The sequence below is a fragment of the Labeo rohita genome, chromosome 9 (genome assembly GCF_022985175.1).
Source record: "Labeo rohita strain BAU-BD-2019 chromosome 9, IGBB_LRoh.1.0, whole genome shotgun sequence".
NCBI lineage: Eukaryota > Metazoa > Chordata > Actinopteri > Cypriniformes > Cyprinidae > Labeo > Labeo rohita.
The window spans coordinates 22,113,353-22,134,724 of record NC_066877.1 but is presented as its reverse complement, the minus strand read 5'-3'; the positions used below and the strand labels follow the sequence as shown (position 1 = coordinate 22,134,724).

General features: G+C 36.3%; 1 protein-coding gene across 1 annotated transcript in view; it reads left to right on the top strand.

Annotated features, from left to right (window-relative positions):
• satb2 (SATB homeobox 2) overlaps nt 1-21,372 on the top strand; it is a 54,381-nt gene that overhangs the window by 2,905 nt on the left and 30,104 nt on the right. Inside the window, 3 exon segments of the mRNA XM_051119428.1 lie at nt 13,910-14,042; nt 14,044-14,126; nt 17,990-18,172. Coding sequence (XP_050975385.1) covers nt 13,910-14,042; nt 14,044-14,126; nt 17,990-18,172 — 399 coding nt within the window.

The following is a 21,372-nucleotide window of genomic DNA, read 5'->3' as shown; positions in this document are numbered from 1 at the left end:
GGTGACTTCATTAAGCAAGATGCAATGAAACAGACAAAGTTACTCCTTAATTTAGGCACATTGGCTTTGTAATAATCAACATGCATCAATTTGTTAATCTAGTCTTGTCTATGATACGCTGAAACCAAAGCCCATTTACGTCTTACATGTTGAGACTATGCATATTTGCATTATTATTACTATTAGTTGTAATAGTAAAGTGGAATAATTGTGTAACATTAACAGATGAAATATGCCATTTAATGTAAATGAGCCTATCGATTTACATACAGAATTAATACTTATTAAAAATGTGTAGCGAAACGAATAGAATGAGCATAATGATTTTGCTGATTGCCTCTACTATTGACTAATTATTTAGGTTACTCTTTAGTATTGTCCGACAACAATTGATCAGAAACTGTGTATGGGTTGAGCAAATGCTCTTCATACAATTTGTTTACTAAATTAATGTCGGAAAATATATTTAAACGTTATGTTAGCAAAAGTTGTGTTCTGTCATCCATACGACTTGATCATCATCACCTTTAAGGATTGCAGTAGTTCACCTGAGTTTCTATCTACACTATGCAGGTGGAATATCCGTTTGTGCATTTATTTAATACCTGTATAATAGCTGTATAAATTAAGTATTCATTTATACTTTGAATCTCTCACTCTCCACTTCACCTCACCCCTGTGTACAAGCACAAAAGATCACACTCCATGCGATACAATTCAATACAACCACACTTGCATCTGGAATCACGGTAATTGGAGGCGTAGTTTGGATTCTGGCCACTAGACGGTGCTATTTCCACATTTACTATTCAGAGACCAGTCAGTGTAATCGGCAATGACCTGAAGGCACGATCCCCTTTTCAACACAGACATAACTCAAACAAAACGACTAACATTTGTGATTCGAGATTATGCTAATGTTAGCTTTTGACAGGTGAAGTTTGTGTAAGTCCTTTAGATAGCCTACATTCACATTTTTATACAGGGTGATTTGCGAAAACTGCTCCTGATATGCTACTTTATTTTATTTTTTAGTTATTGTCTTAACTGATTTTAAATGAGACTTTCACTGTGGATGTGCATAAATTAGCAATAAACCTTTGTGTAATTTTAGGGCTTCCCCAATCGTTTTAATTCGTTATATTTCTGGGACGTTATTAGGACGAAAATGCTGTATCAGATATTTCTCATTAATGTCCCCGTTTAAAAAAAAAAAAAATTTTGGTAAATCTTTGATCGAACGTGCGTTCAAAACATTTAGGTAATTTACTTTGAGACAGTAGCCCAGCGCGTTGCAAACCGCCAAGTAATTATTGTCTTACAGATTCGTCGGGGAAATGGCGTCTTTTCAATTATTTACTTTCTCAAACCGAATTGTTTTCTTATTTCTGAAGTCTCAGGCATATATATTTTTAATTGTTTCACGGTTTGACTCTTTCTGCTTGAATGTTGTTTTGACTTAAAGCAGTCAGCTAATTTTAGATCCCCAGTTACCCAAGAAATGGAAAAGGGAGAGCTCATGGGGACCGTAAGAAAGATGCTCAAAAAAGGATTCCAAAACCAGAGCTCAATAATTTAGAACTGCTCGAGACACCAAGCTTTTGCGTGCAAGAAGTTCACATTAATTAGAGAAACATTCTCTGCGACAAATATACCACAGTAATGTTCATTTGGTTAAAGAGTGTGTCCATGCAATAGCAAATTATTACTGTTTTTGTAATGTTTATATAAAATAAAATGGATATGAATATTTACAGAGCATAATTGATCTTGTTAAATTATTTAGATATTTAACAATTATAATGTAATATTCAAATATAACAGTACAATTTAATACAGAAACACTGAAAGCGTACTAAGTTTATATATGGGTCAAATAATACGTAATAATAATATTCTATCTGTTTGTCTATCTATTCAATTATTTAGTTAATGCTAGTTGTGGTTTTTATTATTATCATTTTGTTTTATTTATTTTATTTATTTTTATAAATCTGTAAATCTGCAGTTATGTGGCCCAGGTGGTAAAATACTACATTTCCCATGGAAGTCGCATTTACAGAAAACAAACTTTCGCTTTGCATTCAAATACCAACACAGAAAGTGTGAGAAAACGCGCGCTCCGTGATTTTCAGGGTAGGCTATGTTTATGATTATAATTATTTTTGCATTCAAATATTAACGCAAATATTTAGATAATAATTTTGTTAATTATGTTTGTCTTTTTGAAAATTCCAAAGGCTTAAAATGTGCGTTTTTTTCATACAAAAGAGAGTGAGGCATAGATAATTGCAGAGCTACAATATTAATAATAATAATATTAATGATAATAATAATAATAATAGATGTTTAACTTTTGATTTCTGTTTTCCTGTGTAATATAAAGACTTGTTATCTAACGAATTATTCGCATTTTTAACTATAAGTGTTACGTTTGGTTAGTGGAGTTGTGAAAGAGCACGTTGCTAAAACGAGCAAAACTTTAGCTGATGGGAACATTCTTTTAGATGTTCCCATCAGCTTTTAGACTTGTATGTCACTATACATCAAAATAGAAACAACTGCACTCACCTATTCAAGTTTACACGAGACGAACAGGCATCATGCTGTTCTTTATATTTTATTTATAACTGCGTTCTGTCAAATTCAACGAGGAGCACGGTTAAGAAGTGACATCCAACTGATATATTTTGTGTTGCTTCATCCAGAATTTCAAGTTCTACATGGTATATATGTTGATCAACTGCATTATTTAGTCCGTATTAACAACACAATTCCATTTTGCATTTTACCTGTCACGCAACGCTGCAACACCATCATCATCGTGATCATTATCTTGTATTATAATAGTGACGAATGAGGTTGGAGAATCAGCCAGCGTTCGCTCACACACCCCAGAGTGTCTCAAAGCAGCAGAGCAGCCAACAGCACACACCATTGTGCAGTTAATGAGTTCTCATTAAACCATCACAAAGGTAAGTTTTTTTCGTACAAACATGAATGTATGCATGCATTTAAATCTTCATGTGATGCAGCTTATATGTGGCTATAGCTATGAGATCAACCGAGGCCATAGTTGTAAAAATGGTTGTGAAGGATCTGTTTAGTCGAGAACTAAGTTTTCAGGTTCAACTCTGACAGCTTGTATGGTGATTTGTAAGTGGTGAAAGCAAATAAAGAAAGGGGAGATCCTAAAACATTAGGCTTCGACATGCACCATGCTGTTTTTTCCCCTCCGTGTTCAAGCATTGCTCGTTTCTTTTAGACACCACCGTTTCCAGTGCACATCACAAACCGTTTCACAGTCTAGAAAGTGTTCTGTCTTTATAGCTTACGGCTTGTTGCGACTGTGTCATTTGCGCTGTTGTGAGGTGTCCTCTCGACTTAGGACCACCAAAGATGAGTCCGTCATTTCCAATGTGCTATGATAGAGAAATCAACCATTAGAAGGTGATTCCGTTAAAGCAATAACAACTCAACTATCGACACAGAAACTAAATTAGCTGCATTTTAAGTAGTCGGTGTTCACGTGAAAGTGCCTCATTCATCATTTCCAAACATGATTTTTCCATTATCCGTTTTAACATTAACCCACAAATCCACCCGTACAGTTTCCCTCCTCCAGAAGATTGCACGCTGCATACTTTCTCCTGTATGTTCTTATCACTGTTTAACGTCTGTCGAGCAGATCAGTCATCATTTCTGTGTCATTTCATTGGGTTAAAAAGTGAACATTTACAGGACAGCGATGCTTTCGGTCATCGCGTAAAAATGCATTAAAAAGAGATACCGGTGCGCGGCTGATCTGAAACAGCTTTTTAATAGAAATGCAAGCTAAGGACTGAACTAAAATGATAGGTTTTAAAGCGGATGTCAACACCAAAATAATGAAATAAATGACTGCAGAAAAACAGAAGTCAAACTAAGAAGCTAAACAGAAGTTCAACTAAGTCGCTTTATTGATAACTTATACATGGAATGCATTAATTACTTACCTTGGACAGCCCCGTCCCTCCCTCCCTCCCTGTCACACTTCCACGTTTGCTCTCCAGTCCTCCTCCCCTCCCACTCCCCACTCCTCTCTCGGCTCTCCGTCAGTCTGCTCGCCGCGCAAGGGAGAGATTGAAAGTGACACACTCACATTGTTGCTCTTGAGATTTTGCGCCGCTTGTAATAGGTAATGTCCGCATCGCACAGAGCAGATACTTGACGTCTGTTTTAGCTTGCTTTCTCTTTGTGTGCATGCAGCAACATAGATGGACGTTTTCAGATCTTGATGCTCTCTTTGCGCCCGCTGCTGAGATTTTCAGTTCTGCCCCGGACACTCGTGACTCAAACTCGCGGTAAACGGTGAGCAAGATTCTGTACTGCCGGAGAGACTGTCGTCGGTCGCTTCTCGGAACTTCTCGGATCTCTGTGCTGTGTTCAATCTCGTGCACTGTCCTCTCTCTCTCTCTCTCTCTTTCTCTCTCTCACACTCGCTCTCTCTCTTCATGCTGTCTATCTCCTGCTACCTGTACCCCTCAGCTCGGAGTCTCTCAGTTCCAGTGGCTCAGTCACAGCGCACAGTGCACGGAGCCCACGTGTCCAACACCGAACCCACCGAACCCGACCGTATTCAGTCCTCTGCGAGGCAGCGAGAAGCCCAGCCCTGGATTCAATACTTTTAATCAATGGACAGAGCCCTCTCAACGGCCAACCGAGGTACCGACACGCCATAAGCAGTAAGTGCAACAGAAAATAACTTTAGTCTTCTTTCATCCGATGCTTCACATTCATGTTAACTCCTACTGTAACAACTGGTACCTTTTGGAGCTAAGTAGCATTTCAGATCGAACTAACTATTATGTGTACAGATGAACAGAAATCTCGTGTTTGAATATAAAGGGGAAATTCGTTGAGGCCTTTAAAAAGAAAATAAATGTAGGCCCATTAAGCAGTTTAGAAGGCCATGGATGTTTTACATATTCCCACTTGCAGCGTACCTCAAGTGTAGCACCTTTCCCTTTCTATTTTCTACATAAATAATGTTGCTGAAAGTTATTAAACTTAGCTTAGAGAGTGACTAAAGTTGAAAAAGTAAAATGCTGAATGCATCGGACGAGAGGGAGACTTTTGCCAGTGGAACGTTTCGGTTTTTTGATATTCATCAGAATAACCAGAACGCTTTTATTAAATAGCCTAATAGTAATTTAAGATGTGTTTCTATGTAAGTTTAATTTCAAATATAATTGCAGTACATGAATAATAGCATCATGCAATTACGTTTAATTAATTAGAAGCTCAGGAAAGTTCAGAGCAAGAGCACCAGCGTCATGCACCTTGTGCACTGTCGATCGTGTGGAAAAATTTTAATCTATGACGTTTTCTTTGAAGAAAATATATCAGTTTGTATATTCAGTTAAACTGGTAATTTAATAAACCTGTCGAGATTCTCGGATGAATTATTCGTTTTTATAGACGAGAGTGTTTTCAAGCGTTTAGAGGCCTTGAGATTGAGCTAGTCTAAAAATTATGTTGAACTTTTTACAATTTGTACAAATAAAAAAGCTTGCGAAGCAATGTAAAATTGTTAGATATTCTGAAAGCATTTTAAGGGAAAATCCTGTTTTTACTCCAGCCCCAACAAGATTAGGCCTCAAGTTTAGCTTCACACGTGTTTGACTTTTATGTCTGTGGTCTCCTTGCCCTCAGGTTTGTGTGTGTGTTTGCTTGCGTGCGTGTGTGTGTAATTGGCATTTTCAGACTTTTTTTTTAATGTGAGAGCCTAATTTTTCTTTTCTAAGTCTAGGAGAGGAATATGTGACTTGATTTCGAAAATGTTATGCTTGCATTATTTTGTCAAATAAATGAGGACAAAAACAAAAACATAGCTATTAATAGGTCAAATAATTTTCAGCCTTGAGAAATTGACGTTCATGGTTTGTTTACCCGGAAACTTTTCTTTTTCGTTTAACAATATTGTTATTGCATTGTTGTTTTTCCTGTTGTTTGAGAATGTGCTTGCATACATTAATAGTACATTAAAAGCCGGTCGATTTTTCGCTAATTGTTCATGTTTTGTAAAACCTCGCACTTTTTTGATTTAGGTACCTCACGCTGTTAAACAACTATTAATTAAGTTTTTATTTTTTTATTTCTTTTAATGAGGAGAAACAGCCTTTATATAAAGGGAACCTGAAGCAAAAGACCGTGCATGATAGTAAGATTTAAGTTTTATTAAACGAAATTTCTTTTACACTGTTCTATTTCGATGAAATCAAAAGTGATTAAATTTGATTAAATTACATTTAGCATTTATTTAATTAAAATATAATTTTTTTAAAGCCAATCTGGGAACTCTATAAAGACAGCTGTTTAGGACTGAAATCGAACACAGTTAGACATGCAGCACATAATAAATCGGAACAGGACAATGCATTTTTAATTACCATCCGATAGTTTCAAGATATTTAATGCAATGCGACGAAATAAACCTGTGATCTGCGTCTGCAGCAGGTAGTCTGAATTATTTGGGCGCAGACGTGTTCGGTGAAAAGTCAGAGATCTCATGTCACTGTTTTTCCACTATCAGAACGCACAGTGTTTCTCTTTAAGAGTACAAACCTTTGAAGTGAAAGAGAGTGAGCCCTTTTCCTTACAGAGCCCGTGGATTTCTCTTTAATATAAGAATGATGGAAGTTACCCAAATCGTCTTTGCTTGGAGCCAAAACACACACACACACACTCAGAATTAAGTAATGAAATCGCTATCCCTCTGTTGTCGAAAACAATACACATTACATGGAAATGGAACCACAATCCAGAAGACAGTTGTACTCTTATTAGACTCTGAACTCTGAAGTAAATAGCTAAATTAAAAAAAGAAAAAACACATGCTGAGTGCACATGATTTGTTATTATATTACATGCGATATTTTTTCCCCTGTCAGTTCAAACTCCGAGTTATGTATACATCGCTTTAAAACTTTACAGCAATGTATTTGAAGAGTCACTCACAAAATCATGCCTGTGCAAGAGGGAGGTATGGTTGCTATATAGCTGCCATCAGCGGTAGAGATCATTCTGTTTCTTTTTAAAGTTACATTGATGTATCCATTATTCATTTGCACAAACTTGGCCCCCATAGCCAGCGGAGACGTTTTCTTAACCAGGACCAAAAGGAAAAACAAAACGTTAATTAGTCTCCGTAACAGAGAGGCTCTATACGTCTCAGTAATTTTGCAATAGATGGAAGCCTCTGAGGATACTTTAATCTCGCGCTTTGGGAAGCCCATCAAAATGGATCAAATCCAGCATTTATCCACGGCATGTTTTCTCCAGCCCTACCTTCAGGGAGAGTTCAGCGCCAAATCATTTTACTTTAGCCTATACCTGTTCATTATTTTCTTTAATACGTAACACACTTGTCGTTATATCTGTATGGAAGGCGGGAACAGATTTTAGCTGCCTAGAAATGTCAGAATAAAAATAAAATAAATAAAAATAAAATAATGACCTTCACGCAGCGAGCAACCCCTTGAGCCTACAATATAGCACTGCGTTATTTCTTTTTTTTTTTTTTGAAGTCTACTTCATAATACTGATATTTCACGTAATTCCAGTAAAGCAGTATTTATTATGCAAATTCTTAAAACGTCATTCTTCTGCTGGAAATACAGTCTTTGACAGATTACACCGGCCTGTGGGTTCCGCACAGTGATTCACAGATGTACATTCGAAAGGTCAACAGGTGTTTGTGTCATTGCTGTATATTGTGTATCTTAGAAGGTTTGGAGCACTGTACCGGCCGACCAGCTCGCTGGACCTGAAATATTCGTTTAGCAGAACAGGCCTAATATTAATTCGCCGCAAATAGCACGTCAAGGCCTGCTACCTTACATCTGGACGCGATTCAGTCGAATTTGGTCATTTGTAATCATTTTCAACACTATTATTATTTAAAAAAAAAAACAAAAAACAAAACATAAAATAACTACAACCTTTTTTTCTCTTCAGTATTATTTTCTTAAAGTAGATTTACTAACTTTCTGGATTGCCTACATCAAGTCTTGGCTATGACAAACGCTATTTCGATCGTTTTGCCCATGGAATGATACGGATCATGCGGTTTGTTTCACAGTACAGCGTATGTGAATAAGCTGCCAAAGTTAAAGCTAATATTAAGCACCATATCAGCTTAGTTTAGTTTAATTATCAGTTCATCTTTTAGTAAATTTCAAACAGTTAAACCATAATAAAAAATTCTCAAAACAGCAAAAATCTAAAATGTACGTTATGAAAATAACAAGTTATTGTTTTGGCCAACTACTATTGTATTTAAAAAAAAATTTTTTTTTTTGTTTTTATTAATTTATTTTGTAACATTTATTAGTCCTGAGGGCACAGTTCAGCCCTTTATATAAAATCTGTCATTATGTAGTTGGCTCTTACTTGGTTATGCAAGCATGGTATTATTGTGTGTATCAAAAGCTATTTGAAAGTTTAGTTTGAGGGGAGGAATTCACAAAAATATTCTAATTTAGGAGGGTTTTGAACTAGGTGTTTAACACCTTATAAAACCACTGCTAGAAAAGTCGCACATTTTTGGAACTAGATCTCTCTTACTGAGATATATTCATTGTGACAACTTCCCTGTGTGACAGCTAACCTCTCTATATATTTATATATATATTATCAAACCCTTTAACACTTCATACCTAAATCCAGACCGCAGTCACCGACACCGTGTGTGTGTGTTCATGTGTGTTTTATAGCCCTGCTCAGTGTAGTCTACCATGTGTGATTTTTGTGAGTCAATGTGTGGTCCCTGGAAGTGTCAGAGCAGTGAGCCTGCTCTGTGGTTTCTGTGTGTTGAGTGTTTGTGTACACTTGTGTTTGTCCGTTTTTGTGTATGTGCGAGTCAGAGAGCAGGAGATTTAGGGAGAACATAATAAACTGCTGCTCACTCTTTATCTTTTACTAAGATGTTTATAGCAAACTAAACGTGCTTACCGGAAGATCTGTCGTGCCCTCTCTTTGTATCTGAATCGACATATACGCCGCACACGTCCAGTACATTTACACACTCGTCCACATTATGACAACTGTGCTTGTTACTTTTTTTTTTTAAATTCAGTAATATCTTATGAACACTTGTCATGACTTTACTGCTAATGTATATTTCTCACTGCCTGTCAAGTGTTTATTTCATATATTCCTAAGAGATTATACATATATATATATATATATATATATATACACATGTATGTATATATATTTACACGTACATCCAAGGAAGTCCCGGTATCGAGTTTGTCACACTATGTATATTTCCAGTGTAATCATCTGTCTTGGTTACAGTTTGATCTGCCATCAAAATAATGGGTGATAAGCTGCTATCTATCTATTCTTCCCTTCCCAACGCACACACCTGTGAGACACCGAGGGGCCTTCAATACGAATCCCTCAACCATCTTCACCTGCTTTATCTGTACCCTGACTGAGCCGATGCTTTAATAACCCTGCAATAAATGAGTATCACAGCCCTGTTCCCTGGTCAATAAGGTTAACGCCTTAACATGTTGTCAACACAAAGATACCTTGATACCACCAGGTTCTGAACAACACACGTCTTTATCTCATTCACTCATTTGCATGCGTGTCTCTATTAGTTGTTATTAGCTGTTGTCGGGTAAAAGGGCTTTTATTACTCTGAGTTGGAAACAAGCAAGAAATCGGACACTCTTGTCCTGCCAAACAGTCTTTTCCATACCTAATTTGCGAAATTGCTTTTTATGTCATCCTTGTAGTCAGCATTTCTCCTCTTTTCCCCAACCTTCTGCCTTTTTTCTCAATATTGTTCTCTTCTCTGTGTATACTGACTGACAGTGTGAGCATAGTCAGATCAGCAGTGTCGTTTACTGCCCTCAGTTTCCTGTGTGTGGTACAACTGGCAGAGGCCACGCTCATTGCCAAAGAAAAGAGTGCAATGTGGAGGGGAGAGGAAGGTTAGCAGAAAATATATATCGCATGCTTAGGAGAGAGTCTCTGCAGTGTGGTCGTCGTAGTTTGGAAATTTGAGTCTCATGGGATCGGAGTTCTGTTCCACTCCCTCGTCTGGCTTCTCTCATCTACCCCTAAACATAACAGTCATTAGTTATGTTTGTAATGTGTGGCTGCAAGCATTACAAATAAAAATGGAACCGTGTATCTGGTTGTGAATACCTATTGGTACAACTCTAAAATGTAAGGTGCTGTGTATCTTTCAGTTCCATGTTGTGTGTCATTTGTCAAGTGGACTGGTTAGTATGCATGCTTTTTATTGGCATGCAAAAACTGCAAATTTGTAATAGCTGTACTGTTTTAAACGCAATAACCTTTTCGATATTTTGTAGCGCTTCCAGCTATTAATCACCTTACTGTAAGCAATTTCTTAATCTTGAATCAAGATCTTGCTTTCATTTTTTTTAATCTTCATAATCTTTGTTGATTGTTATTCATAAGCTGCACTGATTAGACTTTTATCTCTATTTCTAACTGATGTCAACTTGTTGCAAGGACAGGACTTAAGAGCAATCACAATTTTATGATGACTGTAAATGTAATAGTTCAATTGTAATAGTTCAAAAATGAAACTCTGTCATCATTTAATACCTTGTTGTTGTTCCAAACGTGTATGACTTTCTTCCTTCTGTGAAACAAAAAAAGATGTTAAATAAAGTCATAAGTCAGGTTTGGAACAACACGAGGGTGACTAAATGATGACAGTATGTTCATTTTTGGCTGAACTCTCACTTTAAAAACCTAATGTAATTCCTGTAATAAATATATATTGAAATTACATTGGATTTTATTAATAAAAAGTTATTCTTTTATTATTAGCAATCCCATTTGCGACCCTGGACCACAAAACCGGTCATAAGTAACACGGGTATATTTGCAGCAATAGCCAAAAATACATTGTATGGGTCAAAATGATCATTTTTATTTTATGCCAAAAATCATTAGGATATTAAGTAAGGATGTTCCACAAAGATATTTTGTAAATTTCCTACCGTAAATATATCAAAACTTAATTTTTGATTAGTAATATGCATTGCTTAGAACTTTTTTTGCAATTTTCTCAATATTTTTATTTTATTTATTTATTTTTTATTTGTATCTCAACCAAGTAAAAGCTTATTTATTCAGCTTATTTATTCAGCTTTCAGATGATGTGTAAATCTCAATTTTAATAAATTTACCCTTATGACTGTTTTGTGGTCCAGGGTCACCTTTATCCTTTATAATCGTATAATAGTCAATTTTAAAAATACATAAATTAGACATTTATCTCCAATCAGTTTATGAAATAGAGGAATACACTCTCTGTCGATAAAGCTTTGATTAATCCGTCTCACCATTAGCTCTGCGAAATCTGGATGAGATCTTGCGGTGCTGAATTACAGGGCTTTTACCAGCATAATCACACAATCTCTTTCACCTCGCAATTGAGTTCATGAATTCCAAAACTTTGAATCACAGTAGTTTGTTGCAAAAGTTTCCAAAGCAGTCTGTCATAACTGTAAGCGTACCTCTTCAGTAGAGTTGTATTGATTTGTTACAGCAGGTGTGTATTGACCAGAAGAAACTTTTACAGCACCATCTTTGCATAGCCACTGCCATCTCCATACGTGAGTGACGGGCAGACACACTGGAGCTGTTTTTTATCTCCCCATCAAATATTTGCCGGGGTGGAGGAGGATCAGAATGATAGAGAGAAAGCGAGCGAGAGAGATTAGCATAGAGATAGAAGAAGAGATTCAGACAAGGTCTTGATTGGGATCGGAAGACTCATTAAAATCAGGCAGGTTTGGACCTGTGAAGGAAGGAACAAAGACAAACCATCAGTGTCAGATGAACTAAGCCTGATAAAAGATTTTAACGGTTGGTAATACAGTGCGACTTGTAGGCAAACAGATGAAAAGCTCTCAGCGTCGCTGATGGCAACAAACCCATCAAGTACAATGGCCATTGTGTCCGTTCGCGGTTTCATCCTTCAGATTTCTCGCTGGGTTCCGTGCAAGTATCTGAAACATCTCAAGACACTTTTTGTGAAGAGATTTTATTTTACCCCTGGGACTGCAAGTCTAATGGGCAAGCCCGCATCGTAGACGAGCTGTTAATTAAAAGCAGATCTGTTCGTCTCATACAGTTAAAGCGGATCCCAGTGATTTTAAACATAGCAGTGGATTGTATCTGTTATATTTTAGGACCTTATCCTCTATTGTTACTGAGGTGCAGTGTTTTCAAACTTCGTGCCATTTAAAAAAAACTTTGACGTGATGAGCACAGTAGAAATGAGAAGTAATAGTTGCATGTACACTGGGGGAATATCAGTTTTAATCGGAAAGCTGTGTTTAATGGGTGCTATTAATTTTGTATATACATGCGAGTGTTTTCATAAGCGTGCATGTCCATTGTTGTAGTGTATTGTTCACACTTGAGCTCTATTAAACTGTCTCAAAGGCTCTGTAAATCTCTTTCCTCTCTCTGTGTGTGTGTAAGTACAGTGTGGACCATCAGTTCTTGTTCCCTCAGCAGCACACCAACACATTTCTTTCCATTCAAATGCTCTTAAAGTGTTTTTCCTCCCACCCGCTTATTAAACTCTAAAGAATTCAGACACTTGATTTCTGGACCCGCATTAGGTTTTTAATCACGCAGAGGCTAATGTTTTTAATTTATTATTCATTTTGAAAATTTAGCTCCAGCTTGTAATTCTCTTTGGACTTTTTTATGTTCCATGATGATGTTTTTCTCGTCAGGGCCAGAGAAAAGAATGATGTTTTCTGCATAACCACTATGAGAAGAACAGCAGAGAGGGTGGACGCTGAAACACTATCTATCTATCTATCTATCCATCTATCTATCTATCTATCTATCTGGCCATCCATCCATCAGTATCCCTCTGTATTTAGGAAGTGATATGCAAATCAAAGCGCTCCACTAGGGAGTGTGTTCCTAGTCTTTACCTTTTGGCATGGACTCAATACAGCCTGGCACTGACTCTGATGGACATTACCAATATTAGAGATCTGGCTGAAAAACCAAGACCTTTGAAAGGTGTCCCTGTGGAGCCCCCTTGCTCTGATGGATGTGTACAGACATCCACGTGCGTTCAAAAATACCATATTTGCATGCATGCACACACAGATATCATTTGAACAACTTAAAGTAACTTAATCCATAAAAAGTCTTTAAGCATATTTGCTTTCGCATAGTATATTTGCCTAGAGGTCTGTCATTTTGGCTACACATGCACATATAAATGCACATTAGTTTACATTCCCCATAGACGCTGGAGCAGAACGAGACACTGGGCCTCAGCTTTTCTGTTTGCTGATAGTGTTGATAAGATGCCAGCGTCCTCTTAAACAATTCTCTGTATTTTAGAATGTAGTGTCTGATGGCATTGTGTTGTTGTTTGTTAGCCCCGGTTGTTGGTTTGTGTGTAAGAGTCAACGACAGGGAATCTTTTGAATCTTTGATTTTATGATAAAAAGATTTAGAAGAAAAATGCACATTTTATTCGTAATTTGGATTTAGTTCTTTCGCTTTAGTTAGATTCGCTTTAGGGTTTATTGGATCCAAATGATAAATTATCATGGTCATTGTGAGGACACAAAAATGTGTGTTTTTTGAGGAACCTACAGTGCATTTTATATGTAAAATGTATTATTAGGACAGAATGTATATATAATAATGTATTGTTATGTATTATTATGTTGTGATATTATTAAGTCTCCCACAGATTCACTCTAATGTTTTTTCCAACTCAGTATTTTTTTAATTAAATGTACAATTTATGATGTTCAGGAAAAAAGTGTATGCATTGATATTGGCTTCATTTTCATTAGGTCTCTGTCTCCCCCTTTCTTTGTCTCAGGTCCATATCCTCTGGCTGGTGTTCCCCCTGTAGTGTGGAGGGGGATGGAGCGTGGCGGAGGAGAAAGCCCTCGTTTACGGGAGAGCCCCGAGCGACGTGGGAGCAGCAGTCCTGATATTGGTGGCCCCCCCACCAAAGATGGGCCGTCTGGAACTCAACGGCAGTCCCACAGGTCACCGCGGTCGCCACAATGGGGCCCAACAGAGACCTCTCAGCGGTAAGACATTCACAACCTTTATGATCCCTAGATTCACACTACCAGTCAAAAGTTTTTGAACAGTGAGTTTTTAAAGAAGTCTCTTCTGCTCACCAAGCCTGCATTTATTTGATCCAAAATACAACAAAAGCAGTAATATTGTGAAATATATTTATTATTTAACATAACTGCTTTCTATTTGAATATATTTCAAAATGTAATTTATTCCTGTGATCAAAGCTACATTTTCAGCATCATTACTCCTGTCTTCAGTGTCACATGATCCTTCAGAAATCATTCTAATATGCTTGCTGTTCAAAAAACATTTTTTATCATCAATATTTAAAACAGTTGAGTACATTTTTCAGGATTCTTTAATGAATGGAAAGATCCAAAGATCAGCAATTATCTAAAATAAAAATCTTTTGAAACATTTTACACTATACTTTTCAAAAGCTTGGAGTCAGTATTTTTTTTTTGATTGGGGGTGGATGCTTTAACTTGATTGAAAATGATGATAAAGACATTTATAAAAGGATTTCTATTTTAGAATATACTGGAACTGGAATAATGGAACTGGAATAATGATTCAAAAATTCAGCTTTGAATCACATGAATAAATGGCATTTTAAAATATATTCTAATAGAAAACAGTTATTTTAAATAGTAACAATATTTCAAATTTTACTGTTTTTGCTGTATTTAGGATCAAATAAATGCAGGCTTGTTAGCAGAAGAGACTTCTTTAAAACATTAAAAATCTTACTGTTAAAAACCTTTGACTGATAGTGTATATTATATATAATATAATATGTATATATGTTTCCTCTTTATTAGTTGTATAGTGGAGGAAGACCACACAGTAGCACCATGGTTTAATGTGCCTACAGCACAAATTCTAACTGCTACACCACTGCTTAAACAAATGTATTGTTTTTTTTTTTTAAATTAGTGAGATAATTATTATAGAATTAAAAAAAAAAAAAGAATAAACTTCAAAACACCACATCTGGCTATGCATTTAGCCCCGCTCTTAATTTTATCTGAGATTATTAAAAGAGCTGCCCATAGTGCATGATGCAGATCAATTTAATCCCATACACCACTGTAGTTCAGCTCACAGGAGTGTTGTGGCCACTATAAACTCAGTGAATTAAGTAGCACCATGTAGACCTGATTTATTCCCTTTGGCCAGTTATTGACTGCAACAGTAGCGTGTGTCAGAAGGGGGGTCATATTGATTACAGTGACCCTAACGAATTGCCACATACAGTGGTGTGGCAGGTGTGATTACTGAATGGCTTTAAATATGTTTTTACACATGGGTAGCTGACACATAACATAGACATGAACTTTTTTAATTTAGCATCAAGGTTTTCACAAAAAAAGACAATAATATTTCAAATAATTAATTATTTTACTGTGGTTTGATCAGATAAATGCGGCCTTTGTGAGCAGAAGAGACTTTTTTCAACAATTAAACTGAATAATTATATAATCATAAAAACCCCAAAATTCTGAACTCTAGTGTATGTTATATATACAGTTTTAGATATATAGTATACCATACTGCAGGATATTGCTGTTACTGCTTTAAAAGTGTCAACGACCCACATACAGTTAACATGACATGGTCCAGACAATAAAGCAGTTACACATTTTTTTCTAACAAAACATACTGTCTGTGTCCAGTAACACACAGCCTTAGCAAAAGTGTTACGGCCAAAATGTCACCAAGGTTAAGCCGTAATTCACCTTGACAGTGAACAACGTGTGCAGCCAATCATAAAGCGACATATCAGATATAGATTAGATATTTTCAGAGGCAAAAACCTTAACAGCACATACTGTGTGTTTGTCCATGTTGTATGTGTGAGCACCTTGCTGTACACCTCTGAAGCAGATTTGATTTGACACAATATCTAAGTCAACAAACGTTTCTTAAAAATTTCTGGATAGGTAGAAGAGGAAAGCAGTGGGGCTTTCTCTCCCTGTGCACTGGCAGATGGGCCAAATGGTTAGTTTTAATCAGAGGTTGTCTCGAAACAGTCTTCTCCAAACCACAATGGAACACTAAAGAGTGGGCCACACACAAATCAGACATGGACTCAAAATCACTAAGACACATGCCTGCATTGCTAAAAATCATTTTTGTCATCTTGTAATTTTTCTCATCCAGCTAAAGTAAATATAGCTTTAATTAAGTTTGTATTTTACCCCTTAAGGAAATTTTATTTTATTTTGTTTTATTATTTTATTTTATTTTATCTGGAAAACAAGACAAAAAAAATTGTTTAATTGTTTTCTTTTTTTACTGCTATATTTCAAAATGTTTAAATATTTAATATTGTTGCTTTAGTCAACTGCAATGTCACACGTTTATATACAGTTTAAAGCAAATACTCAGTGATTATGTTAACAGTCCATGCAGATGACACCCTTCATGTGTAAGTCTAAATGAAATGTTCAGGCATTAATGTGCATTAAAACAGATAATCAAAGAGACACTAAGACTTACTCAGAGTGAGCTTTGCACAGCATTAAAACACTCACACACACAAAAATGAGTCAGACACAGGCTTCACACACATGTCGTTATCTTATGATGAAACCGTGCTCATACAGGGTACAGGGATGAGCCCATGGGAGCTAGCGGAAGAAAGAGAGAGAGAGAAATAGAGAGGGGGACTGCTGGGAGCTGCTGTGTGTTGACAGTTATATTTCCCTGTTGGGGGAAATTCACTTACTTGAATTGGCACAGGCCCCTGGCCTGTAATTCACTCCATAAGAGCATTCTGAACTGGAAGCCAGGGTGATTAATGGAAAGGAAATAGAAATATAGGAATTGACTGATTAAACCAAGGGGCTCGGGGAGCAGTGTGTGAATGTATATGTATTTGTATGGAAGTGTGTGTGTGTGTGTGTGTGTGTGTGTGTGTGTGTGTACTGCTCTGCTCTTATTAGTACAACTGGGATTTTGCCTAATGCTTTCAGCCTGTAATTTTTAAGGGGTATTAATTAATAGTCAGAAGGCTTTTGAGCACTTCAGGGAAATTGAAAAAACAAGGGATACGTTAGGCCTAGATCAACCAGAGGAAACTTGGGTGGGATGTGTGTGTTTTCAGGCATCATTAGGTACTGCGTACTATTTCTCAACAAGCCGTGAATGACTATGCATCTCGACATCCCATTAAAAGACGGGACTCTGTACCCACCGAATCACTTGCCAACATATTTTACGGGTTAATCATAAATGTTTTTAACTAAAATGTTAACAAAGTCAACACTACTAAAATAATGTGTTAAGTTACAGCGCAATGAGCCGTATCCTCAAACACTGAAGGCAGAAAGGTTTGCATATCCGTTGGAAGCTCTTGCAACTAATTTTATTAAGTGACCCTGCCGTTAGTACGCAGCCCGTTGGCTTGAGGAGATATCAGCTCAGCTGCCCTGACAAAGCGAAGGGAGGCACCATAAAAAAATGATAGCTTTAATGAAGTATAATAGAGCTAGTTTGATAGACAATCTGAACCGTTTGCTCATGCTGACTATTTGCATTGGGCTGGGAAACCTGGGACAAGCGACTGACCCTGGCCACCTTATTCAAATGAAAGTAATGGACCTATTAATCATTAATGATTTCTAATGAAAACACTTCACGTGTGAACAGCACGTGGCGACTATTCAACATAATGCCACGCTTTAGTTATAAATGAGATTTATATAGAATATTTTTAGATAAACGAGTAAGATTTCCATTTGTAGAATACCATCCTAGTCACTGGATGTGATGATAGCGGATATTAATTTAGTAATTTGTCTCTTCTCTGTTGACCATTGTTTCTCTAATGTTTTCTATGCCATGCTGTTCTCCTGTATCACAGGTCTGATGATTCCAGTCTTCTGTGTGGTGGAGCAGGTGGATGGAGGGATGATATCAGATGGAGAGAGCCGGGAGGAACATGCCGAGTTTGTGCTGGTCAGGAAAGACATCCTTTTCACTCAGTTGGTTGAGACTGCACTTCTTGCTCTTGGCTACTCCCACAGTTCAGCAGCCCAGGCACATGGTGAGTTTAACATTGTCCCAGACTCAAAGTGCATGTTCAGAGAAGTTGATATATTTACATATTCAGTTTCAGAAACAAACAAACAAACAAATAAATAAATAAATAGAACCTGACCTTCCATTTCCAGTGTGACAGATATTTTTTTAAAGTTTAATCTCAATTTAACAAGCTTCACAATGTTTTGATGGCAAAATGTTTTTAACAGAAGTCCCTTTTTAAAAAAGAAGTGTGCTAAATTGTGTTTAATGTAATTTAATTTAAATCTTAAAAGTGTAAAAGTCTAATATATATATATATATATATATAATCTTATGGAAATAAAAAACCTCTTTAATGTATAACTTAAGTGTACCTAAAGAGAGTACACTTTCTTGACTGTTTCCTTATGCACTTAAGTACACTTTTAAAACAGTGTTACTTTGTAATAAAATCAAATTAAAACATCTACTTTAAAGTACATTTATAAGGGAGTACATTTTAAATAATTATATTTTAATAATCTTTTGTTAAGCTTTAAATAGGTGCGCTTATTGATTTAACATAATAAAGCAAAGTAGTTGATTATAATACTTTTTTTATGTATTTTATGTGTATGTATGAGTTTGTGTTTTATTTGAAAATGAATATTTTTTAAATGTACTAAATTGCATTCAATAGGAATTATATTAAAGTAAATTGTAGTTTACCATAAATGCTTGTCAGTATATTTTGCACTACATTTAACCATATTTCATAGACAATAGAATTATCCTTCAGTGTTTCAGTTCATTTTAACCTGCAAAATATCAATTTAAATTGAAATGAAATGCAATGCAATTAAATATCCAAAAATATTACATTCAGTTCGCACTTAAGTAACAATTAATCACGATTAATCACATTCAAAATAAAAGTTTTTGTTTACGTGATTATGTGTGTATACTGTATAATGTGATATATTTAAGAAAAATATGTTATGTTTATATATTAAATATATTTATATATATAATAATAATTATACAAATAAAAATATATATGTGTAAATATTGTCAAAATATATACTGTATGTGTGTGTATTTATATATTCCTAATAAATATACACAGCACACACACATACATTATGTAAACAAAAACATTTATTTTGGAAGCGATTAATTGTGATTAATACATACTCTTTTAAGTACGTTAAGCAGCGTACAGTCTATATTGCACAGTATGCAGTAAGCAATACGCTAGTATGCAATTCCTGTTCAGTTCAGACCGATTAGAGTGGCATGGAGTTCAGAGAGGAGGTTCGGCTGTTGAGATGTTGACAGGAGGATATACTGTTTTGGTCTAATATGTCTGAGAACACTGAGGAGGAAGGGCATTTGTTAAACATAACTAAATCACAGACAGTCTGAAAATCTCATTAAACAAGAACAAAGGAAATGGCGAGGCAAAGAATGCGGTACTTTCACGTCACAAAAAGATGCGTGTGAACTGTATTTGTGTGTATGTGGTAACATGTGGGAATGCAAGTTTGTGTCTGCTCGAGGTCTTTGTGCCTGCATAGTACGTGTTCATTTTCTGTGTGTGTTTGTGTGTGTATATGGACAATGTTTATGAGTATGTGGGCCAAGGAAGCAATATAATGCTTTACTTTATTGTTGTACACATGATTGTCATCTCCCAGAAGATTGAGAGTTTACTTGTACTCTGTGAAGTATGAAGAAAATTTAAAACAGTCATTACTTCATGTTGATCCGCGGTAACAAAAGACATCACGATTTACTTCATAGGTTCAGCATTTGGCATTTATGTGAACTTATTTTATGCAGTGTTTGTATTCGCAGTTCACGCTCTGTACGTCTGACTAGAACGAAGTTTGTTGAGCGATTTGATGGTGCTGCGTTTTATTGAGAGTATTGTCAGAAAACAGAGAGGGAAAATTGAAGGCCACATTTCAACCTTTAATTAAATGATCATTTAAGTCAGGCTGATGAAATGTCTGCACCGTTTTTGTAGTGATTGTAGTTTTTAAAATTAAATGCTGCGTGGTTGTGTTTGTGTGCGACTGCAGCTTGTTATTCATCAAAAATAATGTTAAATAAGCATCTCTCTCTTTTTTTGACAACTAAATATACACAGTAACAAAAACAGAAAAAAAAAAAAAACATGAGTCACTCGTAGGTCAACAGCGTGTCTTTAAATTCCCTCGAAGCGCCGTTTAGAGATTCCTTTGAAGAGCCAAAAACAGATCAATATGTTACCCACACAGCCATTTGTGTAACCTCCAAAAATACCGTTATGTGCTATAAAATTAAACAAGTATGCAAATTGATAGAAGCGGCATTATGATTGGAAAGGCGAAATAGTCCTGTCTGGCCCACACAATGGCGCCACATCTGTGAGGAAGTCCCAGACGCTACTCCCCTAAAAACAAGCGGTCACCTCTGTACAATCGCAAAACAATATCAAAAGGACACAAAGGAGGACAGGACAGCAGTGGAAAACAAACCGTTTAGGCTCAATATAATCCACACACCCTCACAGCGATCAGTTTAGACGAGGCCAGATAAAATAAAAGGAGAGGGATACAGCTAAAACAACGCTCCCACACTCGCTCACACATACTGACAAGATTCTCTCATTACAAAGAACTGCACTGACTTCACTTTATTCCTAAAATGAGCAGAGAATGAGCGATAGAGAAAGAGAGAGATGGAGAGAGCTCTCTTCTCAAATGAATACTTTTTGTTTTTAAAGCAAGCGTTTATGTTAAATGAATAATTTCTGGCTTAAATTATACATTTTTTCCTCTGCGGTTCACAACCAAAATTACACAGAGTCCCATCTATTTTCTCCCTGTTTGAATTGTGTCCTGCATAGCTCTCTCGTAGTGGTATATTTAAGCTCCTCTCCCAGCACCGCTGCCTTTCTTTAATTAGCCTGACCAGTAATTAACTGGGAGATATTGTTTATTTCAATTATAAGGGTCTGAGTACTTTTATAGAATCGTATGGACAGACCTGTACTTTAAGGCTTCAGACAATTAACAGTGGTGACGGATTACAGCACGAGTGCATTGTTGTGCTGCCACGTTTGACATGAAGCCATGGCGGGTCGAACTGGGGCAGTTTGATGAAAATACGCTCTGTTGCCTGAACAGCCACTTTACATTGAGCAATGACAGTTAACTAATTTCAGCCTGTAGTGTGAACATTTATGAATATCGACAT